The sequence below is a fragment of the Chiroxiphia lanceolata genome, chromosome 18, assembly GCF_009829145.1.
Source record: "Chiroxiphia lanceolata isolate bChiLan1 chromosome 18, bChiLan1.pri, whole genome shotgun sequence".
NCBI classification, from domain to species: Eukaryota; Metazoa; Chordata; class Aves; order Passeriformes; family Pipridae; genus Chiroxiphia; species Chiroxiphia lanceolata.
The window spans coordinates 3,631,704-3,655,057 of NC_045654.1; the positions used below are offsets into that span (position 1 = coordinate 3,631,704).

At 57.4% G+C, this 23,354-nt stretch overlaps 4 protein-coding genes across 7 annotated transcripts in view; 1 reads left to right on the forward strand and 3 right to left on the reverse strand.

Moving 5' to 3' along the window:
* TPCN1 (two pore segment channel 1) overlaps positions 1–8,270 on the reverse strand; it is a 45,762-nt gene extending 37,492 nt beyond the window's left edge. The window contains exons 1-2 of one of the 2 annotated variants that reach the window (XM_032705861.1): positions 8,108–8,263; positions 7,271–7,934 (exon numbers count right to left, since the gene is read on the reverse strand). In XM_032705861.1, coding sequence (XP_032561752.1) covers positions 7,271–7,382 — 112 coding nt within the window. In that variant the 5' untranslated portion in view covers positions 7,383–7,934; positions 8,108–8,263. Of the gene's footprint in view, positions 1–7,270; positions 7,935–8,107 lie in introns of both variants that reach the window. The other variant, XM_032705859.1, reaches the window with a different exon arrangement.
* Positions 8,271–10,150: 1,880 nt separating this feature from the next.
* Positions 10,151–14,270, reverse strand: RITA1 (RBPJ interacting and tubulin associated 1). Its single transcript, XM_032706134.1, has 4 exons — positions 14,253–14,270; positions 14,038–14,198; positions 12,887–13,804; positions 10,151–12,415 (listed from the first exon to the last, which is right to left on the reverse strand). Exons 1-3 carry the CDS (start codon positions 14,268–14,270, stop codon positions 13,261–13,263), a joined length of 723 nt encoding a protein of 240 aa, XP_032562025.1. The 3' UTR covers positions 10,151–12,415; positions 12,887–13,260.
* Positions 14,271–14,348: 78 nt separating this feature from the next.
* DDX54 (DEAD-box helicase 54) lies at positions 14,349–20,228 on the forward strand. The gene is made up of 20 exons (XM_032705824.1): positions 14,349–14,390; positions 14,945–15,092; positions 15,179–15,249; positions 15,330–15,515; positions 15,596–15,645; positions 15,756–15,797; positions 16,029–16,124; positions 16,227–16,348; positions 16,529–16,590; positions 16,715–16,846; positions 17,149–17,359; positions 17,800–17,934; positions 18,169–18,390; positions 18,480–18,553; positions 18,635–18,832; positions 18,997–19,142; positions 19,216–19,329; positions 19,416–19,520; positions 19,722–19,825; positions 19,914–20,228. Exons 1-20 carry the CDS (start codon positions 14,349–14,351, stop codon positions 20,135–20,137), a joined length of 2,484 nt encoding a protein of 827 aa, XP_032561715.1. The 3' UTR covers positions 20,138–20,228.
* A 97-nt stretch (positions 20,229–20,325) lies between these two features.
* Positions 20,326–23,051, reverse strand: CFAP73 (cilia and flagella associated protein 73). 3 transcript variants are annotated; one of them, XM_032705827.1, is made up of 7 exons: positions 22,698–23,051; positions 22,066–22,201; positions 21,794–21,898; positions 21,536–21,727; positions 21,200–21,421; positions 20,757–20,915; positions 20,326–20,661 (listed from the first exon to the last, which is right to left on the reverse strand). In XM_032705827.1, the coding sequence occupies exons 1-7, from the start codon at positions 22,775–22,777 to the stop codon at positions 20,566–20,568; spliced, it is 990 nt and encodes a 329-aa protein (XP_032561718.1). In that variant the 5' UTR covers positions 22,778–23,051; the 3' UTR covers positions 20,326–20,565. The 3 variants fall into 3 exon arrangements, with proteins under 3 accessions (XP_032561718.1, XP_032561719.1, XP_032561717.1); XM_032705828.1 differs by having other exon boundaries at positions 20,757–20,825; positions 22,066–23,051; XM_032705826.1 differs by having other exon boundaries at positions 22,066–23,051.
* Between the last annotated feature and the right edge of the window lie 303 nt (positions 23,052–23,354).

Genomic DNA, 23,354 nt, shown 5'->3' on the forward strand with positions numbered 1-23,354 from the left:
ATTTCAACGCAGGGGGGCTGACGGCAGCAGGCAGGATTCCTCGGTGAAGATACCGAGGGCAAAGGAAGTTCTGAGAAGCATCATGTTGGTTATGATGAGTGAACTCAGCGTGCTCAGCCTTTGCTCATTTTAATCTGCCAGTAAGCAAGCTTGGCTAAACCGAACATCCTGCATCTACGGTGCCTTAAAAATCCACAGGAATCACAAAAACGAGGGGGGGGGGGGTGTGAAACGAACAAACCGACGCGTTCCCTGGGAAGCCATGAAAAAACTAATCACTATTTGTTTCCAACTGTTGTTCCGCTTCCTGAGCCAAATGTTCCCAAGTCAGCTGTGGTGGCTGAGGAGTGACCGGTTAGAGCTGGAAAGTTGTCGATTTAAAACTGCAGCTCAAACACTTTCAGACTCCTTAACGTCTTTTATAGTTCCAGGACCACCTGTTCGAAAAGCAGAGCCCTCCCACGCCACGGCACCTGCCCTTATCCCACCTCTTCCAACGAAAGCAATCGGCTCGGGGAGAAAACACCTAGAATAGCCTGTCCTGTTCTCATCCCAAAAAGATGTGTGCTGGAAAAGAGACACACAAAGGGCACAGGCTGCCTTAAGGTCATCACTGCTGTCTCCAGGAAGGCAGTGAGGAGCTCCCAGACCCCTTGCAGCATCCTCCCTAATTTACAGCGAGCATGCAGGCAAGATGATCTCCATCCCCAGTGCTCTGGGAGACGACAAAGGAGAAAGAACCATTTGACTCCCGGATAATGGAACACTAACCCAAGTCTTCTCCACCTTGTAGACGCTGTTACCGGCTCAGATTTGAACAGCATGGGGCATTCAGGATGAAATCACTAGGAATTTTTTCTTTTGCACTGCATGAAAGAGTCAACAGTGCAGAGATTCTGTTTGACAGAGCATCCTACTGTGAGACACACAATGTGTGCATTGTGCAAACCGCTCTCCTGCAGAGCTCAGAAAACAAGGAAGGCTTGGAAAAAAAAACACCCTGGGTAACTGCAGCCTGTGATGGCTCCTGGTACTGCACGGGGCTCCTGGTTCTGCCTCTGTAGGCAGCACGTTCACACAGCCACGGTGAGGATGCATCCACACAAATGCTTTTGAGTTTTGGACAGTACAGTGCTGTTTCTCCTGAATGAAAGGTACCAGCTCTACCCTCTCAGGCAAGTATTTAAGCACAGTCCTGCCTTAAAAACCTTGAATTCTCAGGTCAAGTGAGATTCCAGAGCAGGAACACATTTTTCGCTATTTCTAACACCATACCCAACATCTCCCATAAAGCAGCATTTCCCTCCTTCCTCTGTATTTACAGAGCTCATCACCAAGGGAAACGAATTGTACTGAAGGAGAAAACAATAATCTCCTTATGTTTAGGGTGTTCATTTCCCTTTCCAAGATTTTCACCCCTCACTCATCTCGGAGGCAGTTTTGCTTCGCTTTGCTTGCTTAAAACACTCATTATAACTCATCTAGGCCAGGAAAGGATTAGAGAAGCCCTGGCAGAAACTGCAGAATTCAAGGCTGTTAGGCTGGAGAAATGAGACTTTCAGAGGCATAAACAACAATCCAGCACGAAACTACCACTCGTGCTCTGGAAAAAAATTGCTCTCTCTATAAATTTTAAGCAGGTACATATTAAGAAAAACAAATCATGCACAGCAATGCAAAACAGCACCTCTTCATAACAAAGGAATGAAGCCTACCTGTCTGTCCACTTCCACACCAGGTGTAATTGGTGCTTTCCAGGTGAGACTGTTGCCCACATAATGGGGTAAGACATTAACTGACTTACCCCAGATACAGGGAGGAGCTGCTCCAGCAGCAGAACCTGACTGCTTCCCAAAATGAGATCCCAGTCCCTGGCCATGCTTCACCTCTGAAGGCAGCAGCAGAAGCACTGCTGCTGGAACTAATTAAAGGCAAATCGGTAGAACTGGGGGCCATGACGTGAGGAAATATCCTGCACGGCATCCAAGAAAGCCTCCAGATAATCCAAAAGGCTGTTTAAGAGCCTGGCTGTTGGAAATCTTGGGATCTGCCAGGTCCATTGCAAGCAGTTGCTTGTTCCCTCATCCCTTGTTTCTTCACGTTAATTAACTACAGCATTTCATACCCAGTGCCCCAGCCCAAATCACCACCTTCAAAACCCTTATTTCCACACAAGAACCAAAACCTACAGATCCTGTAGGATTTATTAAATCTGCCAGATGGCTGACATTTAAAATGCCTCTTTTCCTCCAAAGGTAGCAAAGCCAGAATGTGTCCACAGCAATTGAAATGGTTCCTCAAGAAGCACAGCAACTAAGAGTTTGTGTGGTTGCAGCATTTCCCCAAAGGTCAGGTATTTCTTCTCTGTTTCCTCAGCCCATTAGGAATTGTTTTACACCTGGAAACCTCTTTCATCCACAGATGGCACTAAAGGAAGTGGCAGCAGGAAGAAGGCAACAAGGATATCTGAAGAGCAGGGATTCACTGACTTTTTACAAGGGCCAGGAGTGACAGGACAAGGGGCAATGGCATCCCACTGCCAGAGGGCAGGGTTAGATTGGGTACTGGGAAGAAATTCTTCCCTGTGAGGTTTCCCAGAGAAGCTGTGGCTGCCCCATCCCTGGAAGTGCCCAAGGCCAGGTTGGACAGGGCTTGGAGCAACCTGGGCTAGTGGAAGGTGTCCCTGCCCGTGGCAGGAGGTTGGAATGAGATGAGCTTTAAGGTCCCTCCCAACCCAAACCATTCTGTGGTTCTCTGGGACAATTCCATGATCAGATGAGCTGAAGCTGTGGACTACATGGACAGACTTACCCTCTCACTGCTGATACAAATGTGTTCTGGAACCAGATCCAACACAGAAAAGACTTTTATCACTTCAGGTTGCATTAGTTACCAAATACTTAAAAATCCAGGTGGCTCACGTGCCTCAAAAGAACATTAACTGCCCCAAATCCTGGGCCACTCCCAAAAGCAAATGTCTACCTGGGGATTAGTAAAGGAATTTTATTTAAAGAAGACAAGTTTAGTGTACACAACATCCATTAATGCTGTAATTAGACTGTTCAGAGCCATCACATGGGTCCCCACCAGCCAATTACAAAAAGAACAGCTTTGCTGAAAGCCCCTTCACACATTCCATCAGGGAACTGTGCAGACACCAGGCAAGGGCAGAGGCCCCCTCCAGCACTCTGGAAAGCACAGTACACTTTCACAGGCACAACCAACAGTCTTTGGGCATTCCTTACCCACATTCCTCACCAAACAAACCTGGGGCACTTTCCCCCAACCTCACCAACAGAGAAATCTCCTTTTCTTTACACAGCTGGGGCTACCTGCTCATTCCCAGCAGTGACAGACACAGGGGCACATGTCAACAATCCCAAAAGGCCAGGCTGGCTCTAATTTTCCTGACAATTTACTCCTTAGACAGCAGGAAGTGAGATTGCAAAGGCCCACCTGAAACCCCATTCAAAGTTATAACTTCCCATTTTCCAACAATCCTTCTAGAAAACGTCTCTCTTGGCCGTTGCAGTTGCTCCCCCACCTCCCCAATAATTAATTTTTACCTCAATAGCAGAAGCAGTTGCTTTCTTGTAAAAACCCAGAGTTGAAAGATGACTTCTTCCCCCTGCCATCACCTATTGTGTGGGAAAACAGACAATATCCCATTGTTCCCTCTCCGACACTCGGAGCTGTACTTTCTGCTCTGAACACACTGAAACTCCACTTGAGCCCACAGCAATTTCCATGTGGAGGTAAAGGAGAATCTTGTACCTGATCTAATGCAGGATAAATCAATGTGCACTCATTTATTGCTTATAGTTCCCATCAGCTCAAGGAGAGACACTGTCCCGGAGTTTCAAGGCTATCCACGCTGCCTTTGTAGATGGAAAACAGACATTGCACTTTGAGATATTTTGAGAACTCTGTTTGAACACTTCCCAGGAGTTTGGGTGAGGGATGGGAAATCGCTAAACCCTGGCAGGTTCTCATCATTCTCAGAACACGATTTCGGGAGAGGCCACGCGAGGACCGCACCTCCCTTTCCGCCTGGTACAGAAATGCAGTTTCATGTTAGTCATTCACCTCAGGCAAGGTGCTGGGAAGTTTAATCAGAGCGTGTACAGCACTCAGAGATCCTCAGATAAGATGTCCCAGGGAAGGGCAGCGTCACATTCATTAGCGTGGACTCAGTGATGAGAGAGCTGCTCTCTGTCTCCTTCAGCTGCTGGAGCTCGAAAGAAAAATTACCCGGCGCTGAAGTCCTACATGGTGTAGTCAGAAAACCACCAGCACCACAGGGACCACATTTTTCTGGCTGTGGTCTGAATTCCTGTCAACTTTGCAGGATTCTGATCCTTTGTGGTGGCTGCAAACGGGAGCTCCCTGGAAATCCTGTATCCCAGCACAGGCCAAGCAAGGCAGAGGTTTTAACATTCCTCCCCATGCAAGTATTTTCTCCCATTAAGTGCTTAAGAGCTGGATTATTTGGGAGATTAATTTTTGCAGCTGGACATTTTGTCTAAGAATGTAATTTTCCACACAATTTTCTCCTTTAGCTTCCTTTTATTCTAACCCCCAGACATTCGCTTACCCAGGAGAGGACTCTTTTGAAAGCTTTGGAAAAGAATATCCACTCCTGCACTTTGGTCCTTTCTTTTTACATCTGCTATTGCTTTTGGAAAACCCTGTTTCTACTTATTTCAACCCAGCAACTTGTCTGCACTTCCAGACAATCAACACCAAGAGTCCAAAACTACAAATTCGTCTACCCAAGGACCTGATTGTAACAAAGCCACACCATGGGTAGGTTTTTTCCTTTTAAAAGCACAACAAGTTCCTTAAATAACACAAGAGCTGATACACTGAACCACACAGGTACACAGCACTTAGGGAGCCACTTGTGACAGGAAAATGGATTAAAACTTAGAGAGGTTTGGGGATGCAGCAACACAAAACAAGAGTGAAAATTATGATCAACCACAAACGTGTGATTTAACAAAGGGCAGTTACAGCGACTTTGTCTTTCCCTTGGTGTCACATGGAAGAGGACGATGGGTCCTTCACTGCAAACAGTCCCAGCCTGTTCTGGGGACACACTGAAATAAAAGCTTTGTGTTTAACCCACCACTGAATCCTCAGGAGTTGATCCTGGGGCACTGTAACGAGTGAGCTGTTCCTCCAAATTCTGGCTGAATGTTCTATTAGCAGAGCTTATGCAAAAGGAAGACAAAACCAGAAGGAAACAGCCTCCTGACCTTCCCTGTCTCCATGTCCTCCTCATCACCCTGGGAGGCTCTGCCTCTCTTCAAAAGAACTTCTCACATACTCTTTTTCCCTGGGAAAGACAAGTTTCTGACTAAAACCACAACGTTACACAGTTCTGTTAAAGCCATTTCAGCCCTCAGCAGCAAAAGGGGACGCAGAGCAGAAGGGGCACATTTGATTCCTCACAGCCTCCATGAGACACAAATTCGCTGCATTTCACAGCAGATTTTCCATGCAGGCAAAGAGGAAAAGCTGCACCACACGTCCTGGTTTTTAAACAAGCTTACTTTTGCCAGTGATGGTGTCACTGTGCTCACTCACTCATTTAAGCTTCCCGCTTCTCAGAGATAAACTCGCCTTTCAAGTTGTCGATGCCAGCCTTCCTCCTCTAATCCTCCATCCCACCCTGACTTCAGAAGGCTCCTTCCCTATCACTTCCATAGAATAAGCTTTATATTTTTGCAGCAAATCCAACTTTAACAGCGATTAAAACACAGGGCAAAATAAGAGACGTTTCATTCGGAGAATCCCAGGAAACGAAGCCTCAGGAACCACACAGCAATCTTTTAAGAAGCACAAAATTGGCCCCTAAACAACCTGCCTGTATTTCCAGGGAAGCAGATTGTGGAGTATTTTTATTTATTAATACATCCATTCTCATGCCTGTGCTTCAACACAGTAGTGCTGGCTTTAAGCAAACGTTAAGCCTCACCCCACTTCTTCTTTGAAGGGATGGGAGGCGGGGGGAAGAAAGAGAGAAGAGTGATTAAAATTAGTCACAAGGAATCCTATAAATACACCAGTGGATGGAGGAAGAATTCTCTCTTCTATTTAACTTAAAAATAGAGAGCTAAACTTTAAAAGACAAACAGATGGGATGGAGCAAGGACGCAGCAGAGCTTAGGGAAAGTCAGCTGCAGGGGTGGGAGAAGAGGGGGAGGAGGGAGGAAGAATCGTTATTGTCCAAAACTAACTCTTGACTTGGGAAGTCACAGAAGGAGCAAATTAAGGGAACCCATCTGATTAGAAGAGGGAGGAAGAATCCTTATTGTCCAAAACTAACTCTTGACTTGGGAAGTCACAGAAGGAGCAAATTAAGGGAACCCATCTGATTAGAAGAGGAATCAAATCTCAGAGGCACAGAGGAATAATAATGTGGATTAAAAAAAGGATGCCAGGCCAGGAAACGATTTCTTTGTTACAAATGTTCAGCTTGTGGCACAAAGGGCTGGAACAGGATCACAAGACCTGTGCATACACCTGCAATGTCAGCTGGAAGTCACGGGGATGTGTGGAACAAAACTGCTCAGATACATTCAGTGACACAGTGCAAACAAACCAGAAACTCCCTGAACATGCTCAGACACATCTCTGTACCCATCCAACCTGCTGCAGGCTTTAATGAAGATACAAAAAAACTCAAAGCTGGTGAGGGATGGTGGCTTTTGTTTTTCCCCTCCCAGTGCTCACAGACTGGCTCTGCCCCACTGAACACCTGGGGCTCACACCAGCAGGAACAATTGTCTAAAAGTACTCCAGGTTGTTTGATAAGAACACAATGAAAATGTTAAAGGCATTTATCGGCCCATTATCACTTTTCTTACTGCAAAAATCAGAATGTAAACTAAGAAATGAGCAAAACAACAGTCGTAAAGGACAGATGTTTATAGGAAAATACTACATGAGGTAACTGCAGTGGGGCAGTGCCAAGGGAAGGAGATGCTCAGGGACAATGTGGAGGAGGGTTGGGCTTAAGGTCACAGAGAAACCCAAAAATATGTGCTAGAAACAGCACTGGTAGGACCAATTCAGCCTGTTCAGTGTCACATGGAGCTGTGAGCAAACAACCAACACAAGCAGCAACTGCCTGATGTGATTTTCTCAAGCAGCCTCGGGATGCCGAGAGGCAACTCCGAGAGTTTCAGGCCCTGGCAAGCACTGGGAAGAGCAGCCACCACAAAAGAGACAGACAAGTGGGCAGGGAATGACAAAGAGATCTTACTTTCGTTAGGCAGCTCCTCCCGATCCAGGTCATCCAGAGGGGCTGAGGCAGTGCTCCCACTGTCGTCCAGGGTGAGGATGAGGGGAACGTCATCGTCCATGCTCACAGCCATCCCGTCCCTCCAGAGGCTGCAGCTCCCAGAGCTTTAAATAACGCCTTTTGCAGTCCCACTTGTGAAACGCTTGTGTCAAAACCTATCCCGGGAAAGTCCTCCATCGGGGCTGTCTTCTGGACACAGGGACATAACACTACGCGCACCCATCTCCGGAGACCACAGTTCCAAAAAGGAGATCGAGTTATGTGCTTTCCAAAAAGCAAAACGCAGGATGCCAGGCTCGATGTATTTATGCCAAAGCTGAACTCAAAAAGCGAGGTCCGGGCTGTCTATCCCAGCCAGCGCAGGGCAGCAGGGAAGCAGGAAAAGCCTTCCCTGGCAAACTCCTGACCCCTCGGCACCAGGGGCAGCGGGAGTTGTCGCATCCGGAGCCAGCATGGTGCTAAGTGTCCCCGTCACACATGGCTCTGTCCCCCGACGAGCCCGCACGCCTCGGTCCCAGCTGGGGACGGGAAACAGGGAGCCCCGGAGGCCGCTTGGAGTCCGCACACATGAAGCTCCCGTGGGATATTTTTAACTGCGCGATGCCCCACAAGGTCACGGGTTTCTCTAAAAGGTGACGGGGAAAGGAAAACAATCAAGCAGGCCCAGGGCAGCGCCGCGGGGACAACCCACACAAGCTGCCCCTGCCCGGCGGGACGGACACGGGCACGGGGCTGTCACGGAGCCCGGCCCGGCCCCGCCGCCTCCCCGAGCCCCCCCGGCCCCGCCACCCCACTCACCCACGCGTAAACCGGCTCCGCTCCAGTCCCCCGTGCCCGCGGGACCCTCCGGGACACCCCGAGCCCCCCGAACACCCTCCGGGACCCCCCGGCCCGTCCCGGCTCCTCCGAACCGGCGCCCGCAGCGACCGCGGCTCCTCAGCGCCCCGCGCGCGCGGCCCCGCCCCCCGCGCCTCCCCATTGGCTGTCTCGCCCACGGCCCCGCCCTAAAGGGCGGAGAGTTTGCATATCCCGCCAATCCGCGCGCCGAGCCCGGCCCCGCCCCCTGAGGGAGGATCCCGCCTCCCTCCTCCTACCGTCGCGCATGTCGCCTCGCCATTGGGTAGCGGCGCTGTCCCTCAGGACAGGCGGGGGCGCTGATTGGCCCGAGGTGGCGGGGGTGGGCTCTCGAGGAGAAGATCGCGGGCTGCCATTGGCTGCTCTGAGGCCCCGCCCCCGGGGGTCAGAGGGAGCGGAGCGGTTGCCGGGCAACGGCGGGAGCGGCCCGGGGAGCCCGGAGGGGAACCCGGACCGGGATCCTCCCGGGACACCCCCGCTCCTGGGCTGGACCGGGACAACCCCCCCGGGGACCCTTCTCGCTCCGGGGCTGTGCCAGGACACTCCCCCCGGGACCCCCACACCAGCTTCTGGGCTGGGCCACTCCGTTCCCCCGCTCCAAGAAGGGACGTCCCTGTTCCCAGGTTCCAGTTCCCGTTGGCTGCAGGGGTCTGTGCGGCCCCGAGGGCGCCCCAGCCCAGCCCCGCGGGTAGAGCAGGTGCTGTGAGGGCCCCGCCATGGAACACACATCCCAAGGCCCCGGGATTCCATCCATGCCTGATGAGGTGAGGATTCCCAAGCTGGAAGCGAGCAGCCCGTGAAATGAATAAACCTGTTCCAGTGGTCCAGGCTGAGCGTTTCTCCCACGGGCAGCCCCCAGGACAGTCCCTCTGTGCCCAGTCCTAGTGGTAAAGCCACCAGGCTCTGCCCAGTGGCTGACACCGGCAGGACTCCTGTCAGTGTTAGGAATGGGTAGGAAAAGCCTCTGTTTGGCTGGAGCATCCCCCTTGATATCAGAGCAAAGCTGTCCAATCTTAAATTACCCACACCTTTGCAGCCCACCTGATGCCTCGATGTGCCCTCTCCTTCTCGGTGGTATTTCCTTCACCATCCAGGGCTGGATTTACCAGGACAATGTGATGTGAGATTCCAACAAAAACTTGCAGGAGCTGGCTCAAAGTTCAAGATCCCAGACCAAGTGGGAAGTGATGCATCATCAGGAATGGGAGCCACAGGCTTCCCCAAAGGAGGTGTTGAGCTACAGGACACAACCCCACACACCTGTACGGGAGCACTAAGAAGCAGCATTGGCTCTCAGGAAGGTCCTGCAGGAGATTAAACCTGTTGTAGTGCTGAAGATCAGGCTGTTGCTTGTGCCAGGCAACCCCCTGGCTCCTGCCAGCTCCTGGCAGGGTGCACATGCTGGTTTTTGGGGTGCCCCTGCTCCACTTCAGCACTCTGCTGATTTCATTGGAAGGCAGCCCTGCAGCAAGGCAACTTCAACCCCTAAGCAAGCAGCTTCTTCACAGGACCACCTATGCTCCCCATCCCCTGCCTCAGCCCCAAAACCTGCTCCTCAAAGCACTGTTCCAGGTCAGAGGGGCTGCACACCAGCTGCTGCAGATCTCCACACAGACAGGTGTCTGTGTAGAGAAACAAGGGAGCTGGTCTGGGCCAAGCAGAGCAAAGGTAACACTGCCCACACACCAAAACATCTCTTATAGTTGTTTGTAGCACCTAGGGCTGGGCACAGGTGCTTTTGGAAGCTCCCAGAGCAGCTGGTACTTTGCTGAGAGACTCAACTCAAAGGAGCCAGGGTTGAGTGAAAGGTGGAAAGTGAGATTTATAGCAGTGCTGAACAGACAGAGAGAAATGAGAGCAGCAGCAGGCAGGAGTCCCAGCTTGATTCAGGCCTCTGCATCAACAACTCCTGCCTGAGCCAAGCATCAGTGACACTGGACAGGGTGGCTCTGGAGCTAGAAAAAAAATGAACGTTCCCCCTGCCTTGTTTTATACAGATTTAATGTTTTTTTACCACACAGGCACCAGTTCCAGCAGGCAGGGCAGGCCCAGCAGTAATGGAGCAGCTTTTGCTCTTGTGCTGGGCTGCACAGCCCCGGCAGAACAAGAAGAGAGAGCAACAGTAAAGCACCCACGTGAGTGAGAATTGCAGAACAAAATGCAAACAACCCATACAAACCCATTTCTATTTCACCAACATTGTCCTCGTGGTGTAAATAGTGAGGAACTGCCAGGTCTGACTTCCTGGAAGCCCTCAGTGACACCCTGGGACAGGAAAGCATGTGGCTGATGTGATGGGCTCTGAGTTTTCCCTGCTGATTCCTTGGAGCCTGAACACAACAGCAGGAGCAAACTGGCCATACAAGCCCCTGTCAACTTGTTTTTCAGATTAAATCTCTCTTCATTTTAAGAGGTTCCACCTTTCAAGGTCTCCAGCTCCCCAGTATGGCACTGGTTCAGTTCTCTGCTGTTGAGATTTTGGGGCAGTTACCCCAGTGGGCTGATGATTCACTCCACTGCATCCAACTCATCCCCCTGCTGCTGGGGAACAGTGTTCCTGCTTTTCTGTCTATCCTCAACCCTCTTGTCTCCATCTAGTGTCCAAATCACACCCTTCTCAGCCTTCACAGGTTGCACATCACTGTGCCCACATCCCAAATTAAGCTGAGCAGGCTCAGGTTCACCCCCAACCCCTCTTCTGAGAAGGCCCCAGTTGTTCCATGTCCCTCCAGTTTTTACCCAGGTGGAGAAGAGCTGCTGGACTGCCACAATGGGAAGTGTGGGGAAAGATCCGAGAGCTTGGAGCTAATCCCAAGGACCCTCACTCACCTTCTCAGGTTTTAACAACATCAGGCTATTCTTGCTTTCTACCTGCCAAAGGTGGCTGGAGCACCAGGCCCAGGAATGCTGGGTCCCCTAACCCTCCTCCTCTGCTGAGTGCCACCAAACCCAACTGTCCTTGGCTTTCTGGGGGAGGTTCAAAGGAGCATGAAAGTATTTAGACCTAGTAACTCTTGAAAAGTCCCATTCAGGCACATTTCCTTCATTTGGTCCCTTGGGAAGGCTCAGTTCAGCAGCCAGGGGCAATTCTACCCAGATCTAGGAGAGGTAAAAGGATCCCTTCGTAGGGATGTGCAGGAGGAACCTGCTCAATGCCCTCAAGCTTGCAGGAACTGGCTCCTGCTGCCTTGGCAGGCTGAACCAGAGGTACTTTGTGCTGTCTGCACCCAGGAAAGGGCTTGTCCCCAAGGAGAAACACACCGTGCTTACCTGCTGTTCCTGGACACAGCAGGAGAAAGAGTGGGAAGGGAGGGATACAGCCACAACACCCACATCCAGAAAAGCTGCCTATTCCAGACATTCCTCACGCTGGAGACAAAGAAAAAGGGAAGGGGCAAGAAGGCCAAGAAATAAGCACAAAATCCCTGCAGGGCAGGCTCCTGGCTGGCTCCAGCTCCATGTGCTGGAGTGGGTCAAGGCAGAATCCTTGCTGCTCAAGGTGCAATAAAATAATTTCTGGGGGCAGAATGATGCTCTTAACCTGGCTCAGTGTGTCCTGGGGTGCATTGGAGTGTTTCCCTTTGCGTTGGAGGGAGTTACCAAACTGCCAGGACTCTCCTGTATTCCCTGAACCTCATGGGCTCCTCCCCACAGCCTCCTTCCCCAGGGAGCAGTGACTGCAAACCCCAAGTCACCCAGCCCATGTCCTTTATCTGCCTCCCCACCTACATTCCTACAGATCAAGCTGCTCTTTCCCACCTCAGGGATGGAAACTGAGGAGCTGCTTTACTCAGTCTTTGGAGATGCTCAGACGGCTCAGCAGCATCCCACGGACCCAACATGAGGTCCCAGATTTGTCTTGGATCATTTATTTGGTGACAGCATGGCACTGCTGTGAACAACCCTCAGCACAAGCCATAGGGTTACGTGTCCACTCAGCAGCTCATCACCATGAGCTGCCAAAATCCCTGCAGCTGGTCCTCCTCTGTCACAAACCCCACCCAGCCTGGGGCCATCCCACCACCAGCAGGATGCAGGGTGATGCCGTTCCTCATCTCCAAACTCGTCCTCCTTTCTCCAGACTTGCCAGAGGAGACCTTAAAGCGTCGATGACACGGAGCAAGGACAGTAGGGAGACACCAAGGCCATCAGGGCTGGAGCACACGTCCTGTGCACGGAGGCAGAGGGAATGGGGTTCCTTCTCTGGAGAAGGGAATGTTTTGGGGGGGGCTAAAAGCAGCCTCCCAGTACCTGCAAAGAGGAGGTGTCCATGAGGGTTGGCCCAAGTGTTGTGCTCAGAATGAGAACAGACACAAGCTGAAACAACAAAGGCTCTGACTGGATATAAAGGGAAAGTCCTCCTCGAGGACAGTGGAGCAGTGGGAGAGGGGCCAGAGAGGCTGTGCAGCCTCTGCCTTTGGGGGTTTCCAGCACCCGACTGGATAAAGCCAAAGCTCCCTGCCACAAGCAGGAGGTTGAAATAGGGATCACCTGCATTCCCACAACCATGAGCAATCCTGTGATTGCACGTGACAGGCAGGACAGAGCAGGACTCCTCTCCCCAGAATTGTCAGCAAAGGTCCCCTTTGGGACCCTCAGACCTCAGCTGCCCTGGCTGGCCTCACCTGGGACCCCCACCCCGGTGGCACCCCTTGCTCCCTCTTCTGGGAGCTCCATGAGCTCAGCCCTGCCTGTCCCTGCCACTCTGTGCTGTCACTGTACCTGTGCATGGTCCTTCTACTGGATGGGCCTTGGACCGCCCTGTGGGCACTCCTGTCTCCTGCTGCTCTGACTTCCCAGCTGGACTTTGCAGACAGCAGGAACCCGACTCGTTACCACACCTCATCTGACGACAACTGGACATCCATGGAAGTGGCTGTTCCCACCAAGGCCATCCCACTCTAGTACTGTGGGGTTGTGCCCTCCACTGCCCCCGGTGCTGTGGTCACCCCCAGCTCCTGGCTTGTCCTCCAGCATGGAACAGCCCCATCCTTTGTTTCCAGCCACAGAAAAGCGCAGGGTCCTCACACACTTGGTCACTGGGAGGTCTCAGGTAGTTCTAAGGCTGTTATGTACATCCAGAGGGTCATTTGGCATCACTTCCAGGGTGGTCTGGCCTTGCAGCCACCTGCTGCCTTGCCATTCCTGGCCACAGGAGGTCCGGACAAGCTTTTGGACCTGCCCCTCATCAGAGGGCCTCCGGAGGAGGCAGGGGTTGTAGGAGCACTCTGGTTTTTCCACTTTTCTGTCCCGAGGTTGTCTGAAGCCAGGTGAAGCCTTTCCAAGGGGGCGCTGAGCCGGCTGACAGACTGGGAACGTCCTCTGACAGGAGGCCCCCAGCCTTCGGAGCAAGCATTGCTCTCGGGACACTTCCAGCCAGCGGATTTGCCCCTGTGGCCGGGCTCTGAGCCTGCTGTGGCCGGAGGGGCAGAGGCTGGAGGGTGCACGGCTCTCAGGGGTGTCCCCCTGGAGCGGGGGGAAAGGCCGGGCTGGTTTCGAGGGGCGGGCGGGGGGCTCCAGAGCAGCGTATGGAGCTTGGCTATGTCTTGTTTTCTCATCCACGGAGCTGCCCAAGCGGCACCCTGGGGCTTGGCACCGAACAGGGACTCGTCGCAGAAGGACGGAGCGTGGCTTCGGGACCTTGGCGGGGCGACAGGCGGAGAGACAAGTGTTGGTTAGAGCGGCATCACCGGGACCCGACCGGGATGGGGAGGGATTCACGAAGGGGGAAGAGACCCCTGTGGGAGGCTGAGATCCCCCGCCAGACCCTCCCGGGAGCCACCGCCCCCCTTCACGCGTAGTGAGCCCCGAAATGCGGGACAGCGGGGGCTGCGGGGAGCAGGAGCGGGGGAGCACCCCGAGCCGCCGCTCACCTGCACTGACTCCTCGGCCGGGAGCCGCCGGCAGCGGGAGCCGGGGGAGCCGCCCAGGGCGGTGCGAAGGCGGGCGGCGGGGGGCGGGCCCCCGCGGGGCGCCCGAACAGCGACTCGTCCACGAAGGAGGCCCGTGCCCGGCGGCGGCCCCGGGGGACCCGCGGCGGGCGGGCGGCGGCGGGAGCGGAGCCACCGCCCGGTGCCGGTGTCGGTACCGCTCCCCCCGCCCGCATGGCCGCGGCCCCGGGGCGGGCACGGCCCCGGCCCCGCCCCTTCCGCCCCCGCCACGTGGTTCCGCCGCCGGTCCCGCCATGGCGCCGCCGCGCAGCCGCCGCCAGCCCCGGGGAGCGCCGGTACGGGGAGAACGGGGGGAGCGGGGAGGGCCCCGAGGTGTGTGCGGTGTCCGCGGTGCCGCCGTGCCCGTCCCCGTGGGCCGGTGTCCCCGCCGCGCCCGGTGCTGGCGTCCTCGGCACCAGCGTTCCCGGTGCCCCTGTGCCCCGTCCTGGTGTCGCCAGTTGCCGTGTGCCAGCGTCCCCAGTACGGCCGTCCTCAGTGCCGATGTCCCCCGTGCTGATTTTCCCAGTGCCACTGTCCCCAGTGCCGATGCCCCCAGTACCTACCTGTGTCCCTAATGCCAGTGTCTCTAGTGCCAGTGTCCCCAGTGGCAGTGTCCCCAGTGGCAGTGTCCCCAGTGGCAGTGTCCCCAGTACCAGGATCACTAGTACAAGTCCCCGTTGCCAACGTCCCCGGTACCAGTGTCTCCAGTACCTACCTATGTCCCCCTTGCCGATGTCCCCAGTGCTAGTGTCCCTGGCACCCCCTGTCCCCAGCATGGATGTCCCTGCTCTGGATGCCGGCAGTGCAGAGCTCCAGTGCCCTGGCCCCACTGTGACACTCGTCCCCACAGGCGTGTCCCCAGGTCCCCGCGCCCGCCCTGCCCGCCTTCCCCACCGCTGCCGAGGAGGACGATGGCGCTGACGCCGAGCTGGACACCCAGGCCATGGTTCGGGCCCAGAACCAGAAGAAGAAGAAATCTGGGGGCTTCCAGTCCATGGGTGCGTGTGGGGCAGGGGACAGCTGTCCCTGGGATGGGGACTGTCCCCTTCTGCCCATGCCCCCTCACCTGTCCTTGTCCCTTCAGGCCTCAGCTACCCCGTCTTCAAGGGCATCATGAAGAAGGGCTACAAGGTGCCCACCCCCATCCAGAGGAAGGTGAGCGTGGGGGGCGGTGGGTCCTCTCCCCGAGGGGTGGCAGGGGGGCGGTGGCAGTGACGGTGATGGCACTGTCACAGACCATCCCCGCCATCCTGCGCGGCCGGGACGTGGTGGCGATGGCACGGACGGGCAGCGGGAAGACGGCCTGTTTCCTCATCCCCATGTTCGAGCGGCTCAAGGCGCCCAGCCAGGCCGGGGCACGTGCCCTCATCCTCTCGCCCACCCGGGAGCTGGCCCTGCAGACCCTCAAGTTCACCAAGGAGGTACAGGGGACAGCAGGGGCGAGTGGGGACAATGGGAGCGATGGGTTTGGTTTCCAACATGCTTCTTTCTCACCCTTAAGCTGGGCAAGTTCACGGGCTTGAAGACAGCCTTGATCCTGGGAGGAGACAAGTAAGCTGTCCCTGAGTCCCCCACTGGTCGCTGCTTCCCTAAAACCTCCCCAAAACCTGGTGAGGGGCTGAGCTGCCCTGTGCCACTCCAGCCTCTCCCCTCTCTCACAGGATGGAGGACCAGTTTGCTGCCCTGCACGAGAACCCAGACATGTGAGTAGGGCACAGGGAGGGGACCTGGTGGGGAAATGACCCCTGGAAATGATATTTCCTCTCTAGGGATATCACTGATGTTTAGAGCCAGCGTGCCTGAGGGATGTGTCCTGGTGTTCCCTTGGAGCATCTTCCTGTGGAACTTCTTTGGGTTGGATTTGGGATCTGCTTCCAGCATGGGGTGGGGACACTGTCACCCCCCCAGTCCTGTCACCACCTCTGTCCCCACAGAATCATCGCCACCCCCGGGCGCCTGGTGCACGTGGCAGTGGAGATGAAGCTGAAGCTGCACACCGTGGAGTACGTGGTGTTCGACGAGGCCGACAGGTCAGTGGGGCACAGGGGGGTCCCGAGGCTGGCAGTGTCCCCATGTGTGTCCCTGCAGTGGCAGTGAGGGATCTGCCACATCCCACGTCCCCTGCCCTGCAGGCTCTTCGAGATGGGCTTTGCTGAGCAGCTCCACGAGATCATTGCTCGGCTCCCAGACTGCCACCAGACCGTCCTCTTCTCCGCCACACTGCCCAAGCTGCTCGTCGAGTTCGCCCGGGCCGGTGAGGAGCAGGGGGCAGGTGGCACTGGGGGAGCCTGGGGACAGGGACACAGCACAGTCCCACAGCTGGGCTGAGCCCAGCATTGACAAAACTGAGCTGGATTAACGCTTGGTGTCCCCAAGCCCCTCAGTGGGGCTGGTCCCAGTGTGACCCGTGTCCCGCGTGTCCCACATCCCACAGGCCTCACCGAGCCGATGCTGATCCGCCTGGATGTGGAGTCCAAGCTGAGCGAGCAGCTCAAGGTGAGACAGGCTTTGTGCTTTGTGCCCGCACCTCCTAGAAGCCACTTGCTCCTGCGGAGGGGACAAGGGTGGCAGGGCTGGCACAGGGTGGGGCACAGGGCTGAGCGCTGCCCTCCTGTCACAGCTGGCGTTCTTCCACGTGCGCGGGGACGACAAACCGGCCGTGCTGCTCCACCTGCTCCGCAGTGTGGTGAAGCCCCAGGACCAGACTGTCGTCTTCGTGGCCACCAAGCACCACACAGAGTATCTGAAGGAGGTAAGTGGCACTTGGAGGTGCCCAGAATGTACCCCTGGAGGTGCCTAGGATACCTTTCCAGACCCACATGGGGTCTTCAGCCATGGATATCCCTGCTGGAGCTTCTGCTACTGTTTCAGTAGTTTGAAGAAGAAATCCCAGCATATGTGACTGTGGAGGTGCTGCATTCACCTACCCCTCTAAGAAGTGGAGCACGCTGGGATTTGGGTGTCTGAGTGGGCACCCTGGAGCCTCAGACTCTGTCTGTTGGCTGAGGGCACATGCCCAGGTGGGATCCCGTCTCTCTTCCTCCCCTTCCCCAGCTGCTGACAGCGCAGGGCATCCGCTGCACCCACATCTACAGCTCTCTGGACCAGACCGCCCGCAAGATCAACATCGCCAAGTTCTCCCAGGGCAAGTGCCCAGTGCTGCTGGTCACCGACGTGGCCGCCCGCGGGCTGGACATCCCCATGCTGGACAACGTCATCAACTTCAGCTTCCCCGCCAAGGCCAAGCTGTTCCTGCATCGTGTCGGTGGGTGCCAGTGCCCCACACAGGGTCCTGGGGGTCCCTCAGGGTGACGGGGAGGGTGTGAGTGGGCTGTGCCTTGTCCCCTGTTTTCCCCATCCTTGTGGCCTGCTGAGCTGGCACTGGTGTCCCTGGCTTGGTGGTGGTACCTTTGGGGCAGGAGGGCGCCGTGTCATGATAACAGGGGACAGGCTGGAGACAAAGCAGTGTCAGGAGTGTCCCCGATGTCCCAGTTGGACTGTGGGAGCTCTTGGGGGCAGAGCTGGCACCTTCCCTTTAGGATGGCACTGTGGTGGGCTCCTTTTTGCCCCTTTCCCAGCCATGCCCACCTGGTAAATGTCACATGCATGGGCTCCCAGGGACACCAGTGGGTCCCTGCCTGGGTGGGGACAGGCTGGGCTGGCACGGGGTCTGGTTTCCCACTCTCCTCCTCCTCCCCTTGCCAGGTCGCGTGGCCCGAGCTGGCCGGAGTGGCACTGCCTACTCACTGGTGGCTCCTGATGAGATGCCCTATGTCTTCGACCTGCACCTCTTCCTGGGACGCCCGCTCGTCCTCGCCGGAGCCCAGGAGATGCCCGCTGGTGAGGCAGGCAGTGGCTGCGTGGCCAAGCTGAGACAGTGGCCACGGGGCCACTGGGGCATTACCTTTGGCCAGTGCTGGAGTCTGTGGTCTTATGGTTGGCCCTCACACAGAGGGGCGATGCGGAAAACAGGGTGTTGGGGGTGCTGTTTGAGGACTGCTTAGCTCCCTGGGGCTGCTCTGATAAATGCAGGGTGGGTGCTGGGGAGGTGACACAGTGTCCCCTGTGCTGCAGACGCTGGTGGGGTCCTGGGCCGTGTCCCCCAGAGCCTGGTGGATGATGAGGAGTGCCTGCTGCTGACAGACCACGAGGGCTCGCTGGAGCTGCGCAGCCTGCGCCGCGTCGCCGACAATGCCCAGAAGCAGTACCTGCGCTCCCGGCCTGGCCCCTCGCCCGAGTCCATCAAGAGGGCCAAGGACCTGGATGTGTCCCAGCTGGGCATGCACCCGCTCTTCAGTGAGTGCCTCGGGGCTGCTGAGAGAGGGGACCCCGTTGCCTTTGCCAGGGAACTGATCTGTGCCCCTCTCCGTGCCCGCCTTCCCCAGGCACTCGCTTCGAAGACACTGAGCTGGAGAGGCTGAAGTTCGTGGACAGCATTAAAACCTACAAGTCCAAGGCGGTGAGTTGAGATGCCTGGGTTTGGGTGGGAGGGAAGGTCCATGTGGCTCACTGGGAATCATCCTCCCACCCTGGGGGACAGACCATCTTCGAGATCAATGCCACGTCCCGGACGCCGGCCAGCACCGTCATGAGGTCCAAGCGGCGCCACGACAGTGCCCTGATCGAGAAGTTCCAGCGTGGGCAGCAGGAGAAGCGGGCAGCAGCACTCAAAGGGCAGTGCCCCACCCCGCCTGGGCCCCAGGATGGGGAAGGAGAAGGAGAGCAGGAAGACCTCCAGGTAACAGGATCACGGATGCAGGAGCTGCTGCAGAGTGGCTTTGGCCCGGTGATGGCAGCAAAATTGTGCCCCCAAAATGTGCCATGGCTTCGGGGTTGTGCACAGACTTGCAGGGATGTTGGGGGGGTTGTGGCTCCCCCAACCCCTCCACTGTCCCCATGCAGGATGTGTTCTCCGATGTGGTGGGCCAGAAGCGAAAGCGGGGCCGAGGGGGAGAAGATGGTCCCAGGAAAAAGCCACAGCAGCCAGCACAGCAGGTTGAGGACTTCTACATCCCCTACCGGCCTAAGGATTTTGAGAGCGAGCGAGGGTGAGTTTGGGGGGCTCCTGCTCCTGTCCTGTCCCAGCCTGTGCAGGGGCCACTCTCATGACCCCCTTTGCAGGCTGAGTGTGGGCGGCGAGGGCAGCGCCTTTGAGCAGCAGGCAGCTGGGGCCGTCCTGGACCTCATGGGCGACGAGAACCACAACCTCAACAGGAGCAAGCAGCTGCTCAAGTGGTGAGTGGGGTCTGGCCATGGGCTGGGGGCAGAATTAGGGCTGGGGGTCCCACCGCCTGGTCTCACCGCACTCCCCTCTCTCGCAGGGACCGCAAGAAGAAGCGGTTTGTGGGGCAGACGGGCCAGGAGGACAAGAAGAAGGTGCGGACGGAGAGTGGGCGCTACATCAGCAGCTCCTACAAGAACAACCTGTATCCTGCCTGTGGGTGCTGCTGCCTGGGCTGGGGGCTGGGGGAGTGGGGCTGGACCCACTGGCAGCCACGTGGCATTGGGCCCTACTCCTGCGGATCCATCCCCTGCCAAGGCAGGGGCCAGGGAGGGAGCACAGTCAGACACCACAGCAGCTCAAGTGAGGAGAGTCTCCGCACATTCCCTTAACCTGCCCGTCCCAGCTATGAGAAGTGGAAGCAGAAGTACAAGGTTGATGAGCGGGATGAGGATGACGAAGGCCAGCACAGCAGGGAGCAGTTCAGAGGGAAGCACAGGCGTGGGCACGGTGAGTACCCAGAGCATGTGACAGAGCCCCACATCACCCCCCCCCCGGCTCTGTCCCCCGCCCTGAGCGTGGCCATGTCACTCCACAGGGCCCACACAACCCCCGGCCCAGGGCAGGGTGCGCTCAGAGCTGAAGAACAAGCAGCAGATCCTGAAGCAGCGCAAGAAGGCGGCCAAGCAGCGGTTCCTGCAGAGCGGGGGCCTGAAGCGCCTCAAGGCCAGGAACCGGCAGCGGGTGCAGGAGCTGCGGCAAATGGCTTTCGGGCGCCGGGCGGGCACCACCAAGAAGGGCAAGCTGAGGAAGAGGATGTAGGGGAGGGGACTGTGCCCCCAACACTCCCCCCACACCTGGGCTGGGAATCAGGGAAGGAGACAGTAAAAACTTGGCTGGTTTTGCATCCCAACTCTTCTCTGACCTTGCTCCAAGCATCATGCCTGGGGTAATTCCTCCTCCCTCAGGCCACCCCCAGGCGCAGTCCTAAAACAAGTGAGTCCTGCATCTCCACAGCTGGAATGTATTTTGATGGGAGACACCTTTGGAGATACCAACAGCAGCTCCCTGTTCCTGCTCCAGAGCAGTGCCACCCCAGTGTGCCTGTGCCACAGCTGTCCACGTTGCCTCTCATCATGGAGTTAACCAGACTCGTCAGAGAGCAACCTCCATCCCCAGGGGTCCTGTGTCTCCACACTGGCCCTGGCAGCCTCTCCCTAGCCCTGGGAGCAGCCAGGTGTTCCCAGGGGCTATTCCTGGCTCCAAGACAGCCTGGCACCCCTGTGGCGCAGTGGGTGCCTGCTGATGGCACAGATGTCAGTCAGGTCCCGCAGGCAGAGCAGCAACTGCAGAGATGGGAGCCTGATGACACAGCCATCCAGGGACATGAATGTCCCTGTGTCCCCCAGCCCTGCTGCCCAGGGGAAAGGGCTGCACTGACCATGTCCAACTGGGCCTCGGTGTCCTCCAGGGCCACATCCATGGGGATCCTGAGCCGTGCAGTGCAGAGCTGGAAGAGGTTCAGCACGGCCAGCTTGATCTGCCACAGCAGCAGGGTCTTCTGGGTGGCTGTGCTCTGGACATGGGCCCAGCAGGACTCCTAGGGGACAGAAACAAAGCCTTGGCTCCCTCCCACCACTGCCCTGTGTCTTCCTGCACCCCCCACGCCAGGATGGGGGACCCAGGAGTCCTGGCTGTGGTGTATCTCCCCATGCAGAGCTGCTACTTTCTGGGCACGTGGGGGGACCCTTAGCTCAGCCCAGGGGGTGGAACCCAGCATACCACCACCACTTTGAGCATCTCCCCTCTGCAGACACCAGGGGTCTGTACTGCTGCCCCTTTCCCTTGGTGGGGGGTCTTGGGTCACCCCATATCCCCTCTTACCCACTGGAGCACTTCTTGGCGGGCGGCCTCCAGGCGTGTGTGGAGCTGGGCCAGCTCATTGTTGGTGCTCAGGAGCCCAGCGCTCATCTCCTCCTGGTACTGCTGGAGCCGTGCCCTGCCCTGGGCAAGCCGTTCCTGCCCAGCTTCTGCCTCCTGTGCCAGGGCTGCCCGTGCCTCCGCCAGCACCCCAAAATGCGCCAGCATGGCTGGAACATCCTGGAACTGGGCAGTGGGAGGGGGGGCTGAGAGGCTGCGGGAGCTGCTGCCCTGGACAGGGCTGGCCCCCGCCACAAGGGGCTTGGGGACACACCAAGGTGGCACCACCGCAGGGCTCACCTGCCCCATGCTGGCCAGCGCGTCCCGCAGGTAGTCCCCGAAGCAGCGGAGGCTCTGCAGGCGCCGGGCCAGGCGCTCCCTGTGCTGCAGGAGCCCCTCGAGCTCCCGGTGCAGGCGAGCGGCCTCGGCCCCCTGGGCCACCGCCCATGCCCGCTCCTGGCCCGCCCTCCGCTCCCGCCTCGCCGCCGCAGCCTGTGGAGTGGGACGGGGTCAGCGCGGCCCCCGCGGCCAGCCCGGCCCTGGCCCCCACCCCGGCACCTTCAGGAAGGCGTTGAATTTGAGGGCAACATCCCGCAGCTCCTCTTCCCTCCGGGCCAGCTGCTCCCGGCGCTGTGCCAGGCGCTCCATCCTCCGCTGAAACTCCTGCGGGACCAACCGGGTGCTGAGAGCATCACGCTGTGCTGGCACACCCGAGGCAGGGGTGGGTGCCAGCCCGGGGACGGCTGGGGACATGCCGGCTCTCTGCTCGTCCCCAGGGCACGCCACAACCCCTGGGGAGGGGGAACACGGCAGGCTGGGGCCGCCCTTACCTCCCGCTGGCTCTGCAGCTCCTGCTCCACCTCTGCCACCTCCCGCCTCTTCAGCAGCACGCGAGTGGAGGGCATCAGAGTGGCTGCATCCCGTGCTGGCACCGTCCTGCCACGGGCTGCACAGAGCTCAGCATGGCTGGAGGGAAAAGAGAACCCGGGCAGGGGCATCTGCCATCGTGGCATGGGCAGGACCCCCATGGACCACCACTGCCTGCAGAGCCTGGCCACCCCCTGCATGTGCAGAGACCCCACAGGGTTATCTCTACCTGCATTCGGGTTCTTACCCACCCTCGTTCCTGCCCATCCCTCCTGCTTCAGCCTCCTCCCACCTGGAGACCCCCAGCGCCAGCGCTGCCCCCCAGGGAAGGACAAGTCACGGCACAACCTCAGCTTTCTCGTTAGACCCTGGCGAATCCCCCCGCCTCCTCCCAGCCCACAGCTGGGGTGCCCTCCTCCCTAGGGACACAGCACCCACCCAGTGACACCCACCCTGGCAGCGGCAACACAAACCGAGACCCCCGGGGACACAGGACGTGCTGGCCCCGTCACCAACCCCTTGCTCTGCTCCAGCCAGCAGCACCCGCTGTGGGAGCAGCTGCCCGTCCCCGGGAGGACGGAGGGGTCTCACTCACAGCAGCAGCCGTAGCTTGTCCTGGAAAGCCGCACGCAAATGCTCCTCCAGGTCCTGCTCCTCCAGGTCCTCCGAGTCCATCTCGGCCGGGGGCTCCTCCTCGCCCCGGGGCCTGTGGAGGAGCTGGGAGCGGGGCAGACAAGATGGCAGCAGCACACAACACTGTTGCCAGGGGCAGCCAGAGGCTCCTGAAGCTCCCTGGGATTTTCCTGGTATGGCTCTGAGCGCTGCTGTGAGGGTTCAGTGCTGGGCAGCAGGAATGCACCAGGGCTGCCTGGGGACAGCTGAAGGCGGGTCCCACCCTCAGCCCTCTAACCACAGTCCACCCTCACACTCACACTCCATTCCCTCCAGCCCTCAGATTCTGCTCCAGCCCCTCAGATTCTGCTCCAGCCCCTCAGATTCTGCTCCAGCCCCTCAGATTCTGCTCCAGCCCCTCAGAACTCTCTGTTCGGGCTCCTCAGCCCTTCAGAAACCACCGAGCACAGCCAGACCCCAACCACCATCCCATCAAGTGCTCAGGTGTCCCCACCCCTCTGTGCCCATCAATTCACACTGTTCTTACATCCCAGGGATGGCTCAGCCCCCCTGACTTCAACAGTGCCCACACTGCCCCTCCCCACATGCCCCAGGAGTGCTTCTCTTCCACTCCATGTGC